The sequence below is a fragment of the Chrysochloris asiatica genome, unplaced genomic scaffold (genome assembly GCF_000296735.1).
Source record: "Chrysochloris asiatica unplaced genomic scaffold, ChrAsi1.0 scaffold00122, whole genome shotgun sequence".
In the NCBI taxonomy this organism is placed as follows: Eukaryota; Metazoa; Chordata; class Mammalia; order Afrosoricida; family Chrysochloridae; genus Chrysochloris; species Chrysochloris asiatica.
In genome coordinates this window covers 4813642-4834244 of record NW_006408640.1, presented here as the reverse complement: position 1 = coordinate 4834244, position 20603 = coordinate 4813642, and the positions used below count along the sequence as shown (strand labels likewise).

The following is a 20603-nucleotide window of genomic DNA, read 5'->3' as shown; positions in this document are numbered from 1 at the left end:
AAGGTGGAGGGTCAGAGAAACAGAGGAAGACCCCCAACGAGGTGGATCAGCCAGGTGACATCATTGATGGCGTCAAGTGTGGCAGCGGCAGTGAGGTTGGCCCAGGATCGGACATTGTTTCATTCTGCTGTGCGTGGGGTTGCTATGAGTTGGTTCTGACTCAATGGCACCTGCCAAAAACAACAAGGAGAATGCCAGCTTTTTGCTCATAAAAGGCTGTGCTTTTGAGTGTGTACTCAACTGAAACTTTTTTGTTCATAATATCAAAAAAACAATAAAGACTAGAATAACAAAAACTTCTGTGAGTCTACATTATGTTTTAATTCAAACAAGGTTTTGTCCATTTGAGTCTTCCAACCCAACTAATGGCTATTTTATCATAACCTTTTCTCACATAAATGTTACATGTTCATTTGAAATGTGATAAAGCATCCCCAAAGTGAGTTAAAGACCTTGATCAGATATTTTTCCTCATAATTTAACTAGAAAGCAGACATCTTTCTAGAGGAAATTAGTGGGAGGGGAAAAATGTAAAACTAAAGGTCATGTTACCAAACATCAAAGGAACAAGAAAGCAAAAAAAGAAAAAGAGACTTTTCACAATCTGGCATCTACTTTTAACCAATGGTGACAATACACTCTACACAGACCCTAGTGGGGGATTCCAAATGAAGATGGTTAGAAGAGAATATAACCCTTTAAGACTGGTGAGAAAGTTAACTATTCTACAGGTTCATAGAATTCACTATTTAGTGAAAGACAAAACCTTCAAGTTAGAAGAGAACAAGCCCAAAGAAACAGTAATGAAAGACTTTCCTCAGAAACATTTTGTGTATTCCTTTGGTGGTTTCACTTCTCCCATATATATTCAGACTTCCCCAAATTTATATATCCAACCCAAACTCCTCTCTTCAGGTTCTTTTTTGCTTGTTGTTGGTGAGAATATATGTAGCAGAACATACACCAATTCATCAATTTCTACGTCTTCAATTTGTCACCCTCCTTTTCTAAATTATTCATCTCATAAATGTAAACTCACTGCCTCCCCTATACCAGTTACTAATATTCTGAGTTGCTGCTGTCAGTTTGATCCCATATGAATAGTTCTTAAAAGTACCATCTTAATAGTGTTTTTAAAAAGATCAAGATAGCCATTACTAATTAAGCAAAATTGCTGTTTGATTTAAACAAGACTTTGGGGAATTTTTTTTTTAACTTTTTATTGTGAATTGAGTGAAGTTTACCAAGCAGATCATCAGTTTTACACTCAACAAATCATTAACTTTGCTTCATTACAGTGATTGCAATCCCTTCCGTGTACCATCAGTTAACAGTATTTACCTCTCTTTACTTTAATTCTTGCATCCCTCCCTGTGTTTCCTGCTGTATTCATCTTTCCTCCGCCAACCTCCCTCTTGTTGTATATTGCTTGCCCTGTCATCCACGTTAACATGTGTCTACCTTTTAGCACATTAATAATTTTCCTTCCCCTACCTCCATAACCACCATAGAATATGCCTTTTATCAAGAAAACCTTCTCATACCTTTTTACAACAGTGGTCTCATACAGTGTTTGTCCTTTTATGATTGACTAATTTCACTCTGCACAGTGTCCTCCAGGTTTATACTTGTGAAGTGTTCTGTAAATTCACCATTATTATTCAGCATATATCATTGTGTGTTATGTACCAAAGTTTCTTTAACCAGTCTTCTGTTGACAGGCATTTAGGCTCTCCATCTTTTTGCTGTTGTGAATAGTACTGCAATGAACATGGGTGTGCATGTTTCTATTTGTGCAATGGCTCTTATTTCTTGAGGATATATACCAAGTAGAGGGATGGCTGGGTCATATGATATTTCTATTTTTATCTTTTTGAAAATGCACCATATCATTTTCTATAGTGGCTACGCTATTTTACAGTCCCACCAGCAGTGTAGGAGCGTCCCAGTCTCTCCACACCCTCTCCAGCATTTCTTGTTTTCTGTTTTTTTGGAAGTTTGCTATTAAGCCTGAGTACCAGAGTAAAATGATATATCACTGTTGTTTTGATTTGCATCTCTCTAATGTTTAGTGATCTCTGTCATCTTTGGTGAAGTGTATGTTCATGTCTGCCCATTTTTTTATTAGGTTATTTATCATCGTCTTGTTGCGCGTTGAAGTGTATACATTTTAGAGAGCAGTCCTTTGATATGTTGTTGGTAAACATTTTTTTCCCAGTCAGTGGGTTCTCTTTTTACCCTTCTGGAGAAATTTTTTATGCACATATTACTGTTGGTAAGTGCTGTCAAGTTGGTTCTGGAAACACTATGTAGGGTTTGAACTGCCAACCTTTCATTTGGCAGTCCAGGTTTGAAATCACGAAGTGAGAGTCCTTCTACTTTGTTCTTTTATAATAATACTTTGCTTAACTGAGGTCTCTTTTCTTTCCATATAAAGTTAGTGATTAGTTTTTCCATCTGTTTAAAGAATGATGATGGAATCTGGATTGGGATTGCATTATATCTATAGATTGCTTTGGGAAGGGTTGACATTTTCAGAATGTTAAGTCTTCCTGTCTAGGAACACAATATAATTCCTCCATTTCTACAGCTTGCTTGCTTGCTTGCTTTCTTTCTTTTCTTTTTTTTTGTAGCGGTGTTTTGTAGCTTTTTTAGTATAGGTCTTTGATTTCTGTTTAGATTTATTCCTAAATATTTCATCTTTTGGGTGGCTTTTGTAAATGGCGTTGTTTTCCTGATTTCATTTTCAAAGCTCTCTTTATTAATGTAAAGGAGTCTAACTGATTTTTCATTGCAAAATCTATCGCTGAATTCCAATAATTTTCATGCTGAGTCTTTGGGATTTTCTATGTATAAGATCATATCATCTGCAAAAAAAGAGTTTTACTCTCTGTCAATTTGGTAATGGTTGCATGTGACCCCATACAGGGTGTCTAAGGCTATAAATCTTTACAGGAGCAGAAAACTTCCGTTTTTCCCTCACAGAACAGCTAGTAGTTTTGAACTGCTGACCTTGAAGTTAGCAGCCCATCTCATAACCACTACACTACCAGAGCTCCTTATACACTGCCTTTAATTTCCTTTTCTTGCCCTTGTTGAGGTTCTTTCTAGTTGTTCTGTCCTTAATCAAAAATGGTGTATTAAAATCTCCTAGAGGAGTCTTGTTATTAGTGCTACAAGGTCGACAGTTCAAGCTCACCAGCCACTCCTTGGAAACCCTATGCAGGGTCAGTATGGGTCAGAACCAACTACAATAACCCTATTGTTCAGTTGACCCCTTAATCATCATGTAATATCCTCCTTTGTCTCTTAGGCTGGTTTTTGCCTTAAAGTCTAATTTATCAGAGATTAAAGTTGCCACTCCTGCTCATTTTTGATTGGCACTAGTTTGATAAATTTTTTCCCATTCTCTGATTTTTAGTCTATTTCTGTGTTTGGGTATAAAATGTGTCTCTTATAGACGGCGTGTTGAAGAACCCTGTTTTCTTATAACTCTCTGTCTCTTGACTGGTATGTGTAATCCATTTACATTGAGTGTAATTACCAATAGGTATGAATTTATAACTGCCATTTTGTTATGTATGTGTTTTTTGTGATGTTTCTGGGTTTTTTTGTTCCACATAATTTTCTGTACTGAGTTCATTTTGTTTGTGGGTTTTCTTTTTTCTGTTGTTGTGTTAATGTTACTAAATCTTTCTGATATTTCTCTTTTTATTTTGATGTGAAAGTATGTTCATCTTTTTTGAGGGAGCCCTATAATTTAGTAATTTTCCCTACTTAAAACAGTTTTATCTTGAAACCTACTTTGACTTCCTTGCCATTTGGAAGTTCTATATTTGCATTTTTCTTTTTGGTATGTACTTGACTTCATTTGTAAATAGTTACCTCTGGTTCCCAGTTTTCAGTCTTGTAGGTTTGTTTTATTTAAATACTTTTATGTCCAGAGTACTGAGTTTTGGAGGATGTTACCATGTATGTTAATCTCAGGTTGTTGTCTCCTAGTGTTAATTCTCAGTACAAAGAACACCCTTTAGTAATTTTTATATAGTTCTGGTTATTACAAATTCCGTCAATTTCTCTTCACCTGGAAATGTCGTAACTGCCCTTTGTATTCAAGGGACAACTTTTCTGAGTTTATGATTTTTGGTTGGCAGTTTCTTTCTTTCCCTATTATGTATATGTCATTCCATTGCCTGCTTGCCTCCATTGTTTCTGCTGAAAATCATAGCTCAGTCTTACTGGTTCTCCTTTTTAGGTAACTTTTTGTTTTTCCCGAACTGCTCTCAGGATTCTTTCCATATCTTTGTTTTTGGAGAGTTTGGTTATGATTATGTCTTGGTGATTTTCTTTTGAGGTCTATGCTGTTTGGGCTCGTTCAACTTCTTATGTGCTTATCTTCGTGTCTCTCTTGATGTTAGGGAAGTTTTTTTCCAACAACTCTTTAGCAATTTTCTCTGTGTTTTATATTGTCTCTTCCTGTTCTGGAATTGCAGAACAGGAAGTGATTCCTCTATGTGGTGTCCCATATAACTTTTAGGATTTCTTTGGATTTTTTTTCATTCTTTTTTCTAATTGTTCTTCTAATATACTAGTACTGAGAAATACATCTTCAAGCTTACTAATTCAGGCTCCCATTGTTTCGAATCTACACCCAGAGATCCCTATGCATTGAACCTCCTCAACCTAAGTGCAAAGCTGTGACACCAGAGGACTAGCAGAGGAGCAGCAGCAGTAGAACCAAGAACCAGAGCATGAGACAGAGCAGTGGACTTCCCAGCCCACAGAGCAGCTAAAACCAAATGACTCAATGACTCAAGTAGGAAGCTTGCTTGTAGAGTAGACACTTAATTGAGGAATTAGGTTTGCTGGCCCAGCGAGCTGCACCCGAGTGCCTTCAAGCTGAAGCTTATGGTAGAGTGGTGTGTCCTATAGGCATTTATCATTGACTGGAACAATTTCTGTTCCCAAATGGTAACCTGTTAATGTCCCTAGTAAACCCCTTAACTATAAGTATGGTGTCTTATGAGTTCTGTGTGGCCACTGCAACGAATTACCAAACCTAGAATGAGGAGAGAGTGCTGTGGAAGAATGGTTTATTGTCACATATTTTTGCAAGATTTAGTCTGCATATATTTGCCGTTCTTTAGATAAGTTAGGTCACACCGTATTTGCCCTTTTGTGATTGCCACTTCACTCAGTATAATGGCTTCAAACTCCATCCATGTTGTAGCATGTATCAAGACTTCATTTCTCTTTCTGGCTGAGTAAGTTGCCACTTCAAGTTCATTAGGTGTATTCCTAGCAGTGGAATTATGGTCACTCTACAATTGATGATTTTGAGGAACTGTCACAGTTTAACACAGCAACTGGACCATTTTACATTTCCACCAACCATGTATTTCCATACATCCTCACTAACATGTTATTTTCTGCCGTTTTTTTTTTCTTTCTTTCCTTCTTTCACTTACTTTATGTTAGCCATTCTAACCCACCCACTGCCTTTAGTTGATTTGCACTCTTAGCAAACCTGTATAGGGTTTCCAACACTATAAATCTTTGCAGGAGTAGAAAGCCTCATCTTCCTTCTGCAGAGTGGCTGGTGGGTTTGAACTGCCAACCTTGTGGTTAGTAGTCTGATGAGTATCTACCATGGTTTCTCATGATTTTGAGTCGCATCTCTCACATGGTTTCTCATTTTGAGTTTTTTGTTGTTTTTTGCTACCTGAACAACTCCATCTGAATGTCCATGTTGTTGTTAAGTGCCTTTGAGTTCCAACTCACAGTAACCCTGTACAGGATTTCCAAGGAGTGGCTGGTGGGTTTGAATTGCCAGTCTTCTGGTTAGAAGCCCAGTGCTCATTCTACAGCAACATACCAGGACTCCTGAATGAACGTCCATTAGCTCCACAAATTCATCGTGTCCACACTCTGGACTTTCTCCTAGTCTATCCCCTCCTTTCATCTCTATCTCTTCTTACCAGACGTGCAGTCCTCACACTTTACTGCTTCCTTTTTTGCATCCTTCATATTTATCTATTTACCAGTATTTTTAGAATCCATCTCCACATCTGCCTCCTTAATTCCTTGCCTACAGTGTTATCCCTAAAACATCCTTTCCATACAGACACTTGAGTGAGCTGTGAAGTCTTTCAGTTCTACATGTTCACGTAAATTCCGTGTAGTAGTCAGACATTTGTGGAGCTGTTGGATAAGTACTGACCTGCGAATCACAAGTTTGGCAGTTCACACCCACCAGCTGCTCCTTGGAAACCCTGTACAGGGTCGCTATGAATCAGAATTGACTAACCAGCACTTAACAGCAATGGTTAGACACTCCCTACCCTCTCGGGGATTCTTTCTCTGACACTTCCAACCTCAGATGACTAGATATCTTTCCCTTATACTCTTTGTATGATTGCAAACTGTACGATCGTGAAACTAAAACAACAGCACCAAACTGTCTACAACTTTTAAAAACCGTTTATGGGATACAGAAATCAGAGAAATATATAAGCAGAGGCCTGAAAAATAATCAGCTTGAATAAGTTATTTGTCCTATAAATTTTCTATGTTATGGATTCATCTGATTGAATCGTTATGGTATTATTTAACATTTTTTTCAGTCTCCCATAATTCATATAAACTTAGTTAAATTTAGTGTCTTTATTAGATCCAGGTTTGATTCTTTAGCAACAGATCTTTATATGTGGTGATGATGATTAATACCTGTAGCACCACATCAGGAAGTCATGATACCTGGTTGCCCTGAAAACTATCAGAAGAACCAAAACATACTGAAATTCTTGTTAGCTATCATCTTTTGTTTTTAATACGCTGACAGTAATTATAAATAAGGATGAGAGCGGCAGTGAGGAAATTTCCAAGAACTCAAGGAGAAATGTTCAGTGGGTCACAGAGAGTTACTGCCATATTTGGGTGCCTCCTGGCATGGCTCTCTGAGATAAACACTGGACTGCAAGGTCAGTTTGAACTACAAGGTCAGCAGCTCAAACTTCCCAGCTGCTCCTCAGAAACTCTATATAGGTTCTCTATGTGTTAGAACCAACTCGATGACACTTAACACAACAACCACCATATTAATAGTAGAGTGTACAAAACAGATCAAGTCACATTCCTTAACCTCAGCATTTACCAGAAAGTACAGGCCATATAATATCAAATAAGAGATGACCCCATTAGCTTTGGGGCGTAAGAAAAGACAAAGTAATATAACAAAGAAGTTACTACACATAGAATACAAATACAGAAACAGATGAGAACTTTTGATCAAGGACACACAAATCTGTTAGAAAACAATTTCATTTTTATTTTTTAAAGCTTAATTTCTAAATATGAAACTTGATTTTTATCATGTCTACAAAGACTTCACTTCCTATTTGATGTACTTGGTATGACACTTAAGACTATTGCTCCATGCTTATGCCAACTTCGCCTGTTTTTGTTATTCCTCCCTTCCTCCTAGTCTTAAGTTTTCACTTACTGATGCTTTAAAATGCATCTATCTGTAAATCATTTTCTTAGTCCTTTAAATTTGCTTTGACCTCGGAATCAAAGAAAACATTGAAGCTTGCTGGAATTCTCTACTGTTTCAGTTAAAATTGCTTGAGCATAAACAGTTACATCAATTGTTACTATATTATTTGATTAGTAGAATATCAGAATATGTGGGTTTAAGTTATGCATGACAAATTTGAAGAGTAAAGATGTCAGCTTGAGGACTAAGGTGTGCCTGACCCAAGCCATGGTATTTTCAATAACCTCATATGCATACGAAAGCTGCACAGTGAATAAGGAAGACCATAGAAGAATTGATGCTTTTGAGTTATGGTGTTGGAGGAGAATATTGAAAGTTCCATGGGCTACCAAAAGAACCAGTAGATCCGTTTTAGAAAAAATGTAACCAGAGTGCTCCTTGGAGACCAGGATGGACAAACTTCGTCTCTCATACTTCAGACACATTGTCATGAGCGACCAGTCACTAGAGAAGGATATCATGTTTGGTAAGGTGAAGGGTCAGAGAAAAAGAGGAAGACCCCCAACGAGATGGATTGGCCGAGTGGTAGTATCAGTGGACTCAAGCGTGGCCCAGTGAAGTTGGCCCAGGATCGGGCAGTGTTTCATTCTGCTGTACATAAGGTTGCTATGGGTCGGTACTGACTCAGTGGCACTTAACAATAACAACAAATGAAAAATGTAATTGTATAAGACTAGCCCATTATGATAAATAAAACGTAGTATTTTAAACTATATATTTTTTAATTAGATTACACCACCACCTTCCCTGTCAGATCCACTTAAAGAGCTGTTTCGGCAACAGGAAGTTGTAAGGATGAAACTACGTTTGCAACACAGTATTGAAAGGGTAAGAATTGTTTAAATTTACACTTATGCTTTAAAAAAATTAACCTATTGCCATCAAGTCAATTCTGACTCATACTGACCCTCTAGGACAGATCCTTAGGATTTCTGAGACTCAGTCTGTACGGGAGCAGACAGCCTCATCTTGCTCCTATGGAACAGCCAGTGAATTTGAACTGCTGACCTTGTGGTTAGCAGCTGCAGCCCAGTGCTTATCAAAATGGCTTATTGTTTTATTATTATTTATGGCATCCAATTTAGTGCTATAGGATAAGCCCTGGACCCCTAACTGCAAGGTTGGTGGTTCAAACCTGCCAGCTGCTCCTTGGAAAACCTATACAGGGTTACTATGAGTCTGAACTCACCCGATGGTACTTAACAACATAGTTTTCACTAGTGGATTTTATTTAGAACCATTTTGGGAAATGGTTTGATTTTTATCTTGTGTGTATACAATTCAATAGAGAATTCTTAATCCTGTTTTAAGATTCTGCTACCACAGTATAAAGGAGCCCTGGTAGCCTGGTGGATTACTAGAGGGCTGTTAACCACAAGGTCAGCTGTTATAATCTGCCAGTCGCTCTGTGGAACAAATAGGCTTTCTGCTCCGGTAAAGATTTACAGCAGTTTAGACTCACAGTGGCTCCTCAGAAACTCTACATAGAGTCACTGTGAGCCGGAACCCATACAAAGTGTCGCTGTGAGTTGGAACTGACTCAGTGGCACACAATCACTAACTACCATATTATAATTCACATTGGCTGTCTTTCTGATATATAAAGCTCTCCAATGGTTTTTTGTTATCAGTTGTTGAATTTGCAGACCTACGTCAGTGAATTCCTAATAGATGCTTGGGTTTCCAAATTTGGGAATGGATGTCTAGAGCCAGCTAATTTATCAAGGCTGACCTTAAACATGTACTTAAATTAATAAACCATAAATGTTAGATTTTTTTCTTCTGTAAGTTCAGTAGGACCATGTTTCTTTGCCTTTTATACTAAATTACATAGTGAAACTATAATAATGTATATTTGAATATAATGTGGCCTGCATTCTCTAATGGGAGAAGGCTAAAGTTCTTGTCAGTTGAGGAGAGAATGAGGAATCTGGTAGGGAGAAGACAAGGCAAGTATTCTCCCAGCTCCACTGCCCAGACAGGACCAACAAAATGAATGTCATATAACTGAGGAGTCCTGTACTTAGCATTCCTGCCAGCCACAGGTCCCAGAGTTGTTCCCACTGATATTTAAGCCAAAGAGTACCATTACCACCAAATGACACAAATCTGTAGGATGGTTTAGGAACTGCAGTTGGAACTCAGGGATTTCTAGCCTGCTGAATGCAGAAGCTCGTCTAGATCATTTTATTAACCTTGCATTTTACATAATTGAAAGTTTTAGACTCCACTTAACACACTAAGGTGAAATTTTACTGTAGTTGCCAGTTATTTGCAAGTAATTAGCATCAGAGTATATATTTATTACTAAGAAAATATTTATTATAATTAGCAGTGATGAGGTAGAGAAATTAAAACATTCATACATTACTAGTGGACCATAAAATGATACAACAGCTGTGGGAAACAATTTAATGGTTTCTCAAGGGGTTAAACGTAAAGTTACCATGTTATTGTTGCTGTTGTTAAGCTGCTGAGTTGAGTTCAACTTATAGTGACCCTGTGTAGGGTTTTCAAGGAGCAATTGGTAGGTTTAAACCACCCATCTTGTGGTTAGCAGTTCGGTGCTTATCCTACAGTGCCAAACTTTATAACTCAGCAATTCCACTTGTAGTTATTTACCCAAGAGAATTGAAAACATCTTCACACAAATATCTGAGCATGAATATTCATAGCAGCAGCATTCACAGTAGGCAAAAAGTGTAAACAACCCGAATGTCCTTTCAACTGAGGAATGGATAAACAAAATGTGGTATATATACATTAGACTATTATTCAGCCATAAAAAGGAATAAAGAAGTATTGATATATTCTATGAGATGAATGAATTTTGAAAGCATTTTGATGCTAAGTGAAAAAGCACAGTCACAAAAGACCACATTGTGTGATTCAGTTTATACTAAATGTTCAGAATAGATAAATCAGTAGAGACAAAAAATAGATTAGCATTTGCCAAGGAGTAGAGAAAGAAGAGTCCTGGTGTGGCACTGTGGGCTAATGCGTCAGACTGCAAAGTCATTTGAACTATAAGATCAGTGGTTCAGGCTTACCAGTTGCTCCTTGGAAACCCTATACAGGGTCACTATGGGTCGGGATCAACTCGATGGCACTTAACACCAACAACAGGGAAAAAAGAAAATAGGAAGGTAGGAAAGGAGTGTCTGGGATGCTTTGGAGTTAGATAGTAGTAATGGTCATGCAGCATGATAAATATACTAAAAACCATCATTGTTCACTTTTGAAAAAAGGCTGTTAGTTTGGGAATGCCATTAATGTTAACTGCTGTCAAGTTGGTTCCAACTCATTGTGCCCTCTATAGGGGTTTTGAGGCTATAAATCTTCAAGGGAGCAGAAAGACTTATCTTTCTCCTGCAGAGCAGCTGGCAGGCTAGAACCATGGACCTTGTGGTTCATAGTCTAGTGCTTATAATATGGAGCCACAGCACTCCCAATTTTGGAATAAGAAAAGGCGTTTATACTTTTAGCACATTAGGAATTCCCAAGTTTGTCAAGCCTACTGAGAAGAAATGCTACTCTGAAATTTAACATATTTTAAGGGTAGTTTTCTATAAGTTTGAAAAACAAATTGATACATAATTGATGTATGTGTGTGTGTTTTGATTATTTGTTCAATTAGGAAAAACTCATTGTATCCAATGAGCAGGAAGTTCTCCGAGTGCACTATAGAGCAGCCAGAACATTGGCAAATCAAACACTGCCATTTAGTGCTTGTACTGTTTTGCTGGATGCAGAAGTATACAATGTTCCACTGGACTCTCAGGTAAAACATTCATTGGTGCATTTTGAATGCTCTTAAGTATAACCAGGTTCCTTTTTTCATCTGTTTCCATAGAAGAAACTTTGATTTAACAATTATCAGAATTTAAAGGAGAAAACAACTCTTTCAGACCAGAGTACTCTTTCTGGATTAGCTCATTTTCTTTTTCCTAAAGCCCTTTAAACATTAGATTTATGTTATAATTTCAGATGATCAGAAAACAGATATGTCTTTAGGATAGTGCTCATATAACTTTCATATGTCCTATATATAATCTGTCACTTGTTTCTAAAGTAGAGTTTTATACATTTAGTTCTTAGTACCTTGCCTCTACTGTGGAAAGTTTCCTCCATACTGAGGAAACTATGCAAGCAGGTGAAAACTGTACATGAGGTTTAAAGCCCTTATAAGAGGGCTTCTAAAAGTTCATGGAAAAATACAATTATAAAATAATGGAATATTTTTCACTTAAACTTTTTGAAGTCTCCTCATAACATTGCCAAGATACTGCTTAGGTCCTGTTTTGATCTTCAATATTGGTGGAATAAATTAATAAAATCGTGAAATTTTATATCTGTGTCTTTAATATGAAAAATAAAAAGTTTATAAGCGCAAACATTGAATACTACAAAATGCTATTTTGAAGTAGATAGACTAGTAATATACAGGCATGGTGTATCAGAGTCAGTGACTTCATCCTCTCTGGGCTTTATTGTCTTATCTGTGATAAGAGAAGATTGAACAAGATCAGTGATTTTCAAAATGTTTTAAGTCATTAAATGTTTTATTCAAATGAAAGTGTTTGGATATATCTTAAGATGCTTTTAAAATGAGTAATTGGATCTTAAAACAGCTATTTGACTCTAACGAAGTAAACACTAGAAAGGTCACTTAGGGAGTTTACAGAATTTTCAGCATTACTAGTTTTAAAGGGATGAATGGATGGTTTTAAATAACTGAACTTCTTAGTTTAATTATACTGATAAAAGGCTAGACTATACCATATGATTCCATGAAGTCTTACAAAATCTTGTGCAATTATAGGATAATGAAATCAGTATTAGAAAAATATGGATAGGTTTTAACCACGGTGCAAGGGAAATTATGTTGAGGATATCTAGTTCAGAGTGTTTGAGTAAATAACTGAATATAACTGTTTTCCATATTTTCCTCCCCAAATTCATTGAAGTGACAAAAAAAATTTTTTTTTAATATAGTCTATATTAATTCTAAAAGAGGTATCCTTAAGAATCAGCTTAGAACTTATTTATATGTACTCTAAAAAATTGGTCCTGGACAATGTCAGAGCTCCACTTCAACACAACTCCCTACATCTGAGAAAACATTAAAATTAAATAGATTGTGTATTAATATGAATGTCACAGATGCAGTACTTGATAAGACATGTCTTTCTGAGACGTACCTTTAGCTCACAAAATTGTAGGTTCTATTTAATTAATAATTAAACCCAGCATATTGATAATTCTAATAACTAATCTGTCAACTTAGTATGGAAATAAAAGCTTTATGAAATTTTAATATTATATTGTTTTAAAATTATAGTTCCATCATTCCTGAAAAATAACTTATAACATAAAAAGATGATATGATCACCTAGAGATTTTAAAGTACGTTAATGGTGTCTTGTCTACTTTTAATGTTCTCTTTCAGTCTGATGACAGTAAGACTTCAGTGAGGGATCGCTTTAATGCAAGACAGTTTATGTCTTGGTTACAAGATGTAGATGATAAATTTGATAAATTAAAGGTATGTATGTTCAGAAATTCAGTTTAAATGAATGCTTTCCTCCTTCATAAACAAACTGCAACTATATTAAAATTATTAGGAAACATTGGCTACTCATATATCCTTATGCTGAGCCACAATTAGAAAGATAAAGGGAAATAGAGACTGCAAGTCCATTTTTAGGACCAGTGTAGTCCTGGTGTGGTGATGCAGGATAAACATGACTAAGGACAGTTTGAAGTACAAGGTCAGCAATTCAAACTCAACAGCCACTCATCAGAAACCCTGTACAGGGTCGCTATGAGTTGGAACCAACTCAACAGCACCTAACAAGAGTTCAAAAGATTAAAATACCATAGTAAAAGCAGCTTATAACGTGGATTTACATTGTAATTATCTAAGCCACGTGTCTATAAATATGAAAGCTTGGTAAAGAGGAACATGTTTTGCAAATCAGTAAAGAAAATTTCTGAGAAATGTTATTATTTTCCTTTTTTTTACAATTCCTGCGATAATTTGAAATCTTATCATTTGAAAGTACATTTTGAAATTTTGAGTGTGACGTTGCACACACATAAATAATTGGCATATGGATCTGAACAGTATAAAACAGGAACTGGGTATATAATTTAAGAACTGTCTGTACTCCTAATGTGCCCATCTTAGTGACTAAGGAAACTGTTGTTAAGTGCTGTCGAATTGGTGCCGACTCATAGTGAGGGCTGTGAAGGTTTCCAAGGAGTGGCTAGTGGGTTTCTACCACCAACCTGTGTTCAGTAGTCATCCTACAGCACGACACCAGAACTAAATTACATTAATTTTTTTAAATGTTTTATTGTGAATTATATGATAGTTTACATGGGAGAATATTAGTTTTACATTCATTCTATTGTATATTGTTTCATTGCCATGGTTACAATCCCCTCCATGCATCATCATCAACCAACCAAAGGGTATACCCTGCAAGCCTGCCCCCTACACTATTTCCCTCACCCTCAAACCCCGCCCCCGAGTCTTCAGCACACAGTCGCTCTCCCTCTCTGGATCTAAAATCTCCAGCTGCTCCATCGCTCCACATCATCGTCTCTGCCTCCATCTCAGGCATCACTGCTTCTCTGGGGAGGATCCCGCTCTCTGCTCTTCTCCATTGATGGTCCTAGGAACTTCCACTCCTAGACTAAAAAGTTAATCACTCCCCTCCTTGCTATAAAATATCTACCTTTACATTTCCAACCCTCACAATCAGTCCTGATAACAATTACTCACTATTGTATCACAAGAGACCCATCTGCATTTCATTTCATCAGCTCCACCTAGACAGATTGGAAACTACTCACTGGAGATTCTGCCTTCCTCTAGCCCCCCTGGCTCTAGATTCCCTTCTGAAAGCTTGTAAGCCAGTCACTTCCTGCCTTTGTAGCCCCCATTTCCCCCCTATTTTGGGTAGCCAATGTCCAAGTTGCCCATCCCTGTCTACTCTGTGTGGGGAAGGGGTGGGAATGATTCTTGCTGTAAGGATTTGTTCCCTCTTTTGAGTTACTGCATCTATAGGTGTAGGTCAAGTTCATCAAATTGTATCAGATTACTCTTTTTTTCCTCTTCTTTCTTCTTCTGGTTGAGCTCTGATCATCCAGTCATTGAAGTCAGGTCAAGTGGGTATTATCTGCAAGTGTGGGTGTTCTTGTACGTATGCCCTCTCTTTCTATCAGCTGCACGCTTCACTCTCCACATTGTAGGGCGTAGCTCGTCACTTCATTGCTGTTTTTCCCTCACTTCTCCTAATCGGTGTCGAGCGTGGTCACCAATCAGAGCATGTATTCCCACTGAGTCTTACTCTTCGAAGGGGGTTTACACTGAGGGGACCTGACCACTTGCCTTGATGTTTCCTGGGCAAGCAACTAGTTTGTTCTTGTAGTAACAGTCTGTCTGCCTCTATTGTTTTGTATTTTTCCTGTAGGTCTTTCTTTCAAGAAGTATTTTCTGTTCTTCTAGCATCCCCAGCCTGGTTTGCTCGGCCTTTCAAGTGGAAATTTCCCATCTCTGGAGATCTGGATGTGGTTCAGGCTTCTACCTATAGTTTTATGTATTGCAGAGGCTCCACAGGAAGCCTCCTTCACTAGGCATGTTGTAGCCCCATTTTAGGTATTCCAAACAATTATAGGCAGAAGACGGACTTAGAAGCTTTCTATGGTGTTGTTTCTGACTATTCCTTTCTCTCCCCCTCCAGTGTCTATATTATATTATAATGCAAGGAAAACCAAGATTCAAACGACAGCCAAGCATCTTAACATTATTCCCCCTTTTCCCCATTCCAACCACGTCTCAATCTCTGTATCCCAGAGCCCTGTAGTTCCAAGGCTGTGCATACATCATTCTTTACCTCTGTCCCACTTAGCCCATTCAAACATGCCTAATTGTTCTCCCATCTGCTTTGTTCTTCCATTCCCCTCTCCCTTCTTGTATATTCCCCCACTCCCCAGCACCCAAACTTTCCTGTGTCTAATCCCTGCCCTGTGCTCCACCTTCCCCTCCCTCCCTTCACCCACCCCCAACATACCAGCAATCAACAAAGAATCCGCCCACCCCCCTTTACTATGGGTTCTTTTTCTTAGTCTTTTACAGTAGTGGTCCTATGCAGTATTTCTCTTTCTGTGACTGACTGATTTCACTCAATGTCCCCAAGGTTCATCCATATTATGCGGTGGCTTTGCCGCTTCGTTGTTATTCTTCAAGGTAGCATAGTATTCCATTGTGTGTATGTACCACAGTTTGTTTAGCCATTCTTCAGTTGATGGGCACTTTGGCTGTCTCCATCTTTTTGCTATTGTAAATAGTGCTACTATGAACATTGGTGTGCATATATCGTCTCGTGTTGTGGCTCGTTTTTCTTGTGGGTAAATACCAAGTAGAAGAATTGCTAGATTGCTATTTTCAACCTTCTGAGGAGATGCCAGAGGAAGCACCATATTGCTTTCCAGAGAGGTTGGACCATTTTTCAGTCCCACCAGCAATACAGGAGTGTCCCAGTCTCTCCACATCCCCGCCAGGATTTATTGTCCTCTACATTTCTGATCTTTGCTATTATTGTTGGTGTGAGATGATATCTCATTGTTGTTTTGATTTGCATCTCTCTAATGGTTAGTGATCGTGAGCATTTTTTCATATGTTTGTTGGCTGCCTGGATCTCTTCCTTAGTGAAGTGTCTGTTCCTGTCCTGTGTCCCTAAATTAGATTAATTTTTAAACAAAGTAAGTTAACAGAAAATTCAATTAACTCTTCTCTGCTTTTAAATAGACTTGTCTTTTAATGAGGCAACAACATGAAGCTGCGGCCTTAAATGCAGTTCAGAGATTAGAATGGCAGCTCAAACTCCAGGAACTGGATCCTGCTACCTACAAATCCATCAGCATTTATGAAATCCAGGAGTTTTATGTTCCCCTTGTAGATGTTAATGATGACTTTGAATTGACTCCTATATAATAGCCATTACTTCTTGTAGTGTCTTCTTAACCTCAAAAATTATACTGTGGAAACTGCCTCTTTACAAAAATGCTGATTTTAATGCCTTTACAGTTATTAGTAAAGTTCAGTGTAAGTTGCTTATGTAGTAAACACTGTCATTTTATTTTAAAAAAAAATGAAGAGGATTATTTTGGATTTAGATCTAAACCCAGTTCTAATTGGGTTCTAACCTATTATTTATATTGGTGAAAGGTAGCTTGCATTAGGGCATGTTGACCAATTATAGTAGATATTTAAAAGTTGAGCACCTGCTAACAGCGCTGGAAGTTGTTAGCAATCTAAGTAACAAGGTAACCACTAGTATTAAAGTCTCTTTCAGGTTTTATTAAAAATATATCAGTAAGCTAAAAAGTTCAATGCCTACCAAATAGTTTTTAATGTGGAAGAGAAATAGCACAAAATTTCTTCAGTTTATTATATATGTAAATTAATTGTACAGAGTCCTTTTTGAAAGTTTTAATATTGTCCTTTTTAATAACTTATTTTATACATATTGTGCAGATGTAAATCTTATAATTAATGGTCAAAGTGTATACAAAGGGATTGGTAGTAAAACTATGTATAAAAAATAATTGTAAAACTGTTTTGTCTGCTGTTTTATTGGACCAAAGTTGTAACTTGTATGGAAGTGCAAAAGTAGTGTGTTTAGGTAGCAAAACTTTAAATAAGGCATGCATTTATTTGAGTTAGCTTGTTTTCATCACCGTAACTGTAAAGATTGTGAATTAGTTGTATTGCATGCTTTCTATAATTTAACTCCATAACTGATGCCTAAAATAGTAGTGTCATGTGTTTCATACTCGTCTCCTATGGTAGTGCCTGTGACTTATTGTGGTAAACATTTTATTTACAATCAGTCTTAAAAAAACCTTTTGCTCATTTTTCATCTCACAGTAGAGCCTATCCCCCCCCCCAAAATATGCTTTTGCATTAAAATTCTGAAATTGTAAATGTCTATTTTAATACTCAACTATGAAAGAATCTGTGAATATATGTAAATATGTTTAATAAATTTTATTGGTCATGTTAAATCATTGTAAAACTTTTTTACATTGCTTAAATTTAATGTTTTAAGCTTAATATCCTTTTCACTTTTAAAGTAAAAGCTGAGTACTCAAATCAAGAATGATACTTGACGGTAGTTAAAATAAATAAAAGAAACAGGTATGTTCTACTCATTCTCATCAGTATTTATGAAATACTGATTAATATGTTGTGTGTTTTTTCTTGTTACCAAGAAGCAAAGCATAATTTGCAGAATTTTACAATTTAAGTAAGATTTGGTATGCTGTTTTATAACAGCAAAATAACTATCAATATTCTTAGGAAAAAATCCATGCCTTCCTATAACATCATATAGATTAAATATCCAGGCATATTTCAGATCTGAAACCACTGCTGAACATGTTAAACACTTTTGAAATAAAAATTACCTTAGTATAAAATTAATCCATAATTATTTGAGATAAAACTTAAATAATTTTCTACAATACTTTCTTTAATTATAAAATAATGCTGAGTATTTTTTTTATTATGTTAGAGAAAGTGAAAAGAATATGAAGAATTAAGGAATTTAATTGCAGCCTGTGGAGTTGGAAATTTTAACTAATTAAGAAAGAACGTAAAAAGTGAGAATTTTGAGTGCAAAGGTATATATTAAGCTTAGGGACTTTGAATTTTCATATCGATTTATATTTTAATTCATATTGTAGTTGGCATGCGCAATATAGCAACATGTGTAAAAATTACACAGTGCAAGGACTTTATTATAAAGGTTGGATGTAGTTCTCTTTAGAAACATAGATGAGCGATATTGGCCTTTTTTATTGGATAAATGGGGGTCAGAGAGGCAGGGAAGATTTTGAAGCACTGGTTTTGTTGAAGTTAAGTTTATTAAGACTGGGAACATTAAAAGCTAATTTATAAAAGCAATACTTTTTAATATGAAAAACAATGCAAATTTTATTTATTATTTTTTTTTTGCCTGAGAAGGAAATGTGATGGGATACTATGATAAAACCTCAACCTTATTGAGCTTTGAAGTTATAGAAAATACCAGAGGGGTAAATTTTTTAGAGCATTTTGTTCTGATGGTCCAACTACAGAAAAGGAGAGGGGAAAAAAAAAATCACTGTTTGACCAAATAGAACAAGCTACAGAAGAGAAAAGCAAGCAAGAAGGAATCTGGCATGTTTTATAGTCATCCCAGCTTTTTAGCTACATTTCTCAACCTCTTCAGTTGTATCTCCAAGAGTTAAGAGCCTCTCTGCTGTGATTCAGCCCCTTCTACAAATTTGCTTGATAAAGTGGCTCAAAGCTAATTGGCACAGCTTAAAAGAGTAGTCGGTACCTTCTCTTGGAGAACTTACAATCAAGTAAGTCTATGGGTATTAAAGGTACTCTGAAATCTTGAAACATTATGGAATGGAAGATATTCTTAAAAGGATTTTAGATTCTGAAAGAAAAAGAATGGTTCGTTTAATCAGTGATTTTTTTTTTTAAAGTATGAAAATATGAATAAGATACTAAATTGTACTTAAGGATTTGAATCTCTTTAAATCAAGTTCTAAATCATACCTGTTTAATAAATGACTAGTTGATATTGTGCATGTTATTTAATAAAGAGTTATATTTTTATAGAAAAAATAAGAGTGAAATGTGTGGGTTTTGGTTTTTGTGTGTGTGTGTTTTGTTTTTGTTTTTTACTTTTCACTCCCAAATAACTATAATGCTTACTTGGGCACCTGGCAAAATGGGAAAAATATTTGTTCTGGAAAAGCAAACAGCCTCTAAATAATTAGCCTATCAAGTTCAAATCTATTTAGTAATGAGTGATCTCACAAATGAAATTTATGTGCAGTTGTTGTTAAGTGCCTCTGAGTCATCGCCAACTCATAGCAACCCTGTATAGAGTTTCCAAGGAGCAGCTGGTGAATTTGAACCACCAACCTGTAAGTTCAGTACAGCCTATAAATGATGGAACCTGCATAATGCAAAACCTGTCAAGGAAAGAAAACGCAAATATTTTTTAATAAAATGAACAACAGAAAACTGGTAAAACTACACCCTGTCAACGGCAGAAAACTTGTGAGATCTGGAAAAAGGCAGCCCTGTCAAGTTCAGGTTTTCATAGGTTTCACTATATTAGACATACCTAAAGGAGCTCTGGTAGCGTAGTGGTTACGAATCGGGCTGCGAACCTTAAGGTCAGCGGTTCGAAACTACCAGCCGCTCCGCGGGAGAAAGATGAGGCTTTCTACTCCCGTAAAGATTTACACCCTCAGAAACCCTGTACAGGGTCGCTATGGGTCGGAACCGACTCAATGGCACTTAACAACAACAACAAAGGAGCTCTGGTAGCGTAGTGGTTACGAATCGGGCTGCGAACCGCAAGGTCAGCAGTTTGAAACTTTCTACTCCCGTAAAGATTTACAGCCTCGGAAACCCTGTTCAGGATCGCTATGGGTCGGAACCGACTGGACAGCACTTAACAACAACAAACTTAACTCTCAAATCTCAAGCAAAGACCCCATGAAGCACATTTTAATGTGATTTCAGAATTATAATTACTCTAGAAATTGAATGTTTGTTTTCTTGTTAAGTGTAGTCGTTTCCAACTCATAGTGACCTTGTTTAGGGTTTCTGAGGCTGTAAGTCTTTGAGGGAGCATAAAGTTTCGTTTTTCCCCCACGGAGCAACTGATAGGTTTGAACCACTAGCCTTGTGCTTGCCCAGACCAGTGTTTATCCTAAAGAGCCACTTCCCTCTCATTTTTTTTTTTTTTCTTCTTAAGTGCTTTTGAGCCAGTTCTGACTCACAGAGACCCTGTTTAGGGTTTCTGAAGAGCAACTGGTGGTTTGAGCCGCTGACTTAAATGGTTAGCAGTCCAGTACCTTATCCTATAGAACCACATCAGGAGTCCCATTTTTTTTTTCCTTGGGATGGTGGTATGTGCCGTGGAGTCGGTTCTGACTCATAGCAACCCCGTATAGGGTTTCCGAG

The 20603-nt window shown here is 36.8% G+C and overlaps 1 protein-coding gene across 2 annotated transcripts in view; it reads left to right on the top strand.

The window, feature by feature from the left end:
* The window catches only part of ANKRD12 (ankyrin repeat domain 12), a 234638-nt gene extending 218079 nt beyond the window's left edge, over nucleotides 1–16559 (top strand). For both annotated transcript variants that reach the window (XM_006868700.1, XM_006868699.1), the window contains 4 exons: nucleotides 8285–8383; nucleotides 11193–11336; nucleotides 13005–13100; nucleotides 16374–16559. In XM_006868700.1, coding sequence (XP_006868762.1) covers nucleotides 8285–8383; nucleotides 11193–11336; nucleotides 13005–13100; nucleotides 16374–16559 — 525 coding nt within the window. The remainder of the gene's footprint in view (nucleotides 1–8284; nucleotides 8384–11192; nucleotides 11337–13004; nucleotides 13101–16373) is intronic.
* Nucleotides 16560–20603: the final 4044 nt, after the last annotated feature.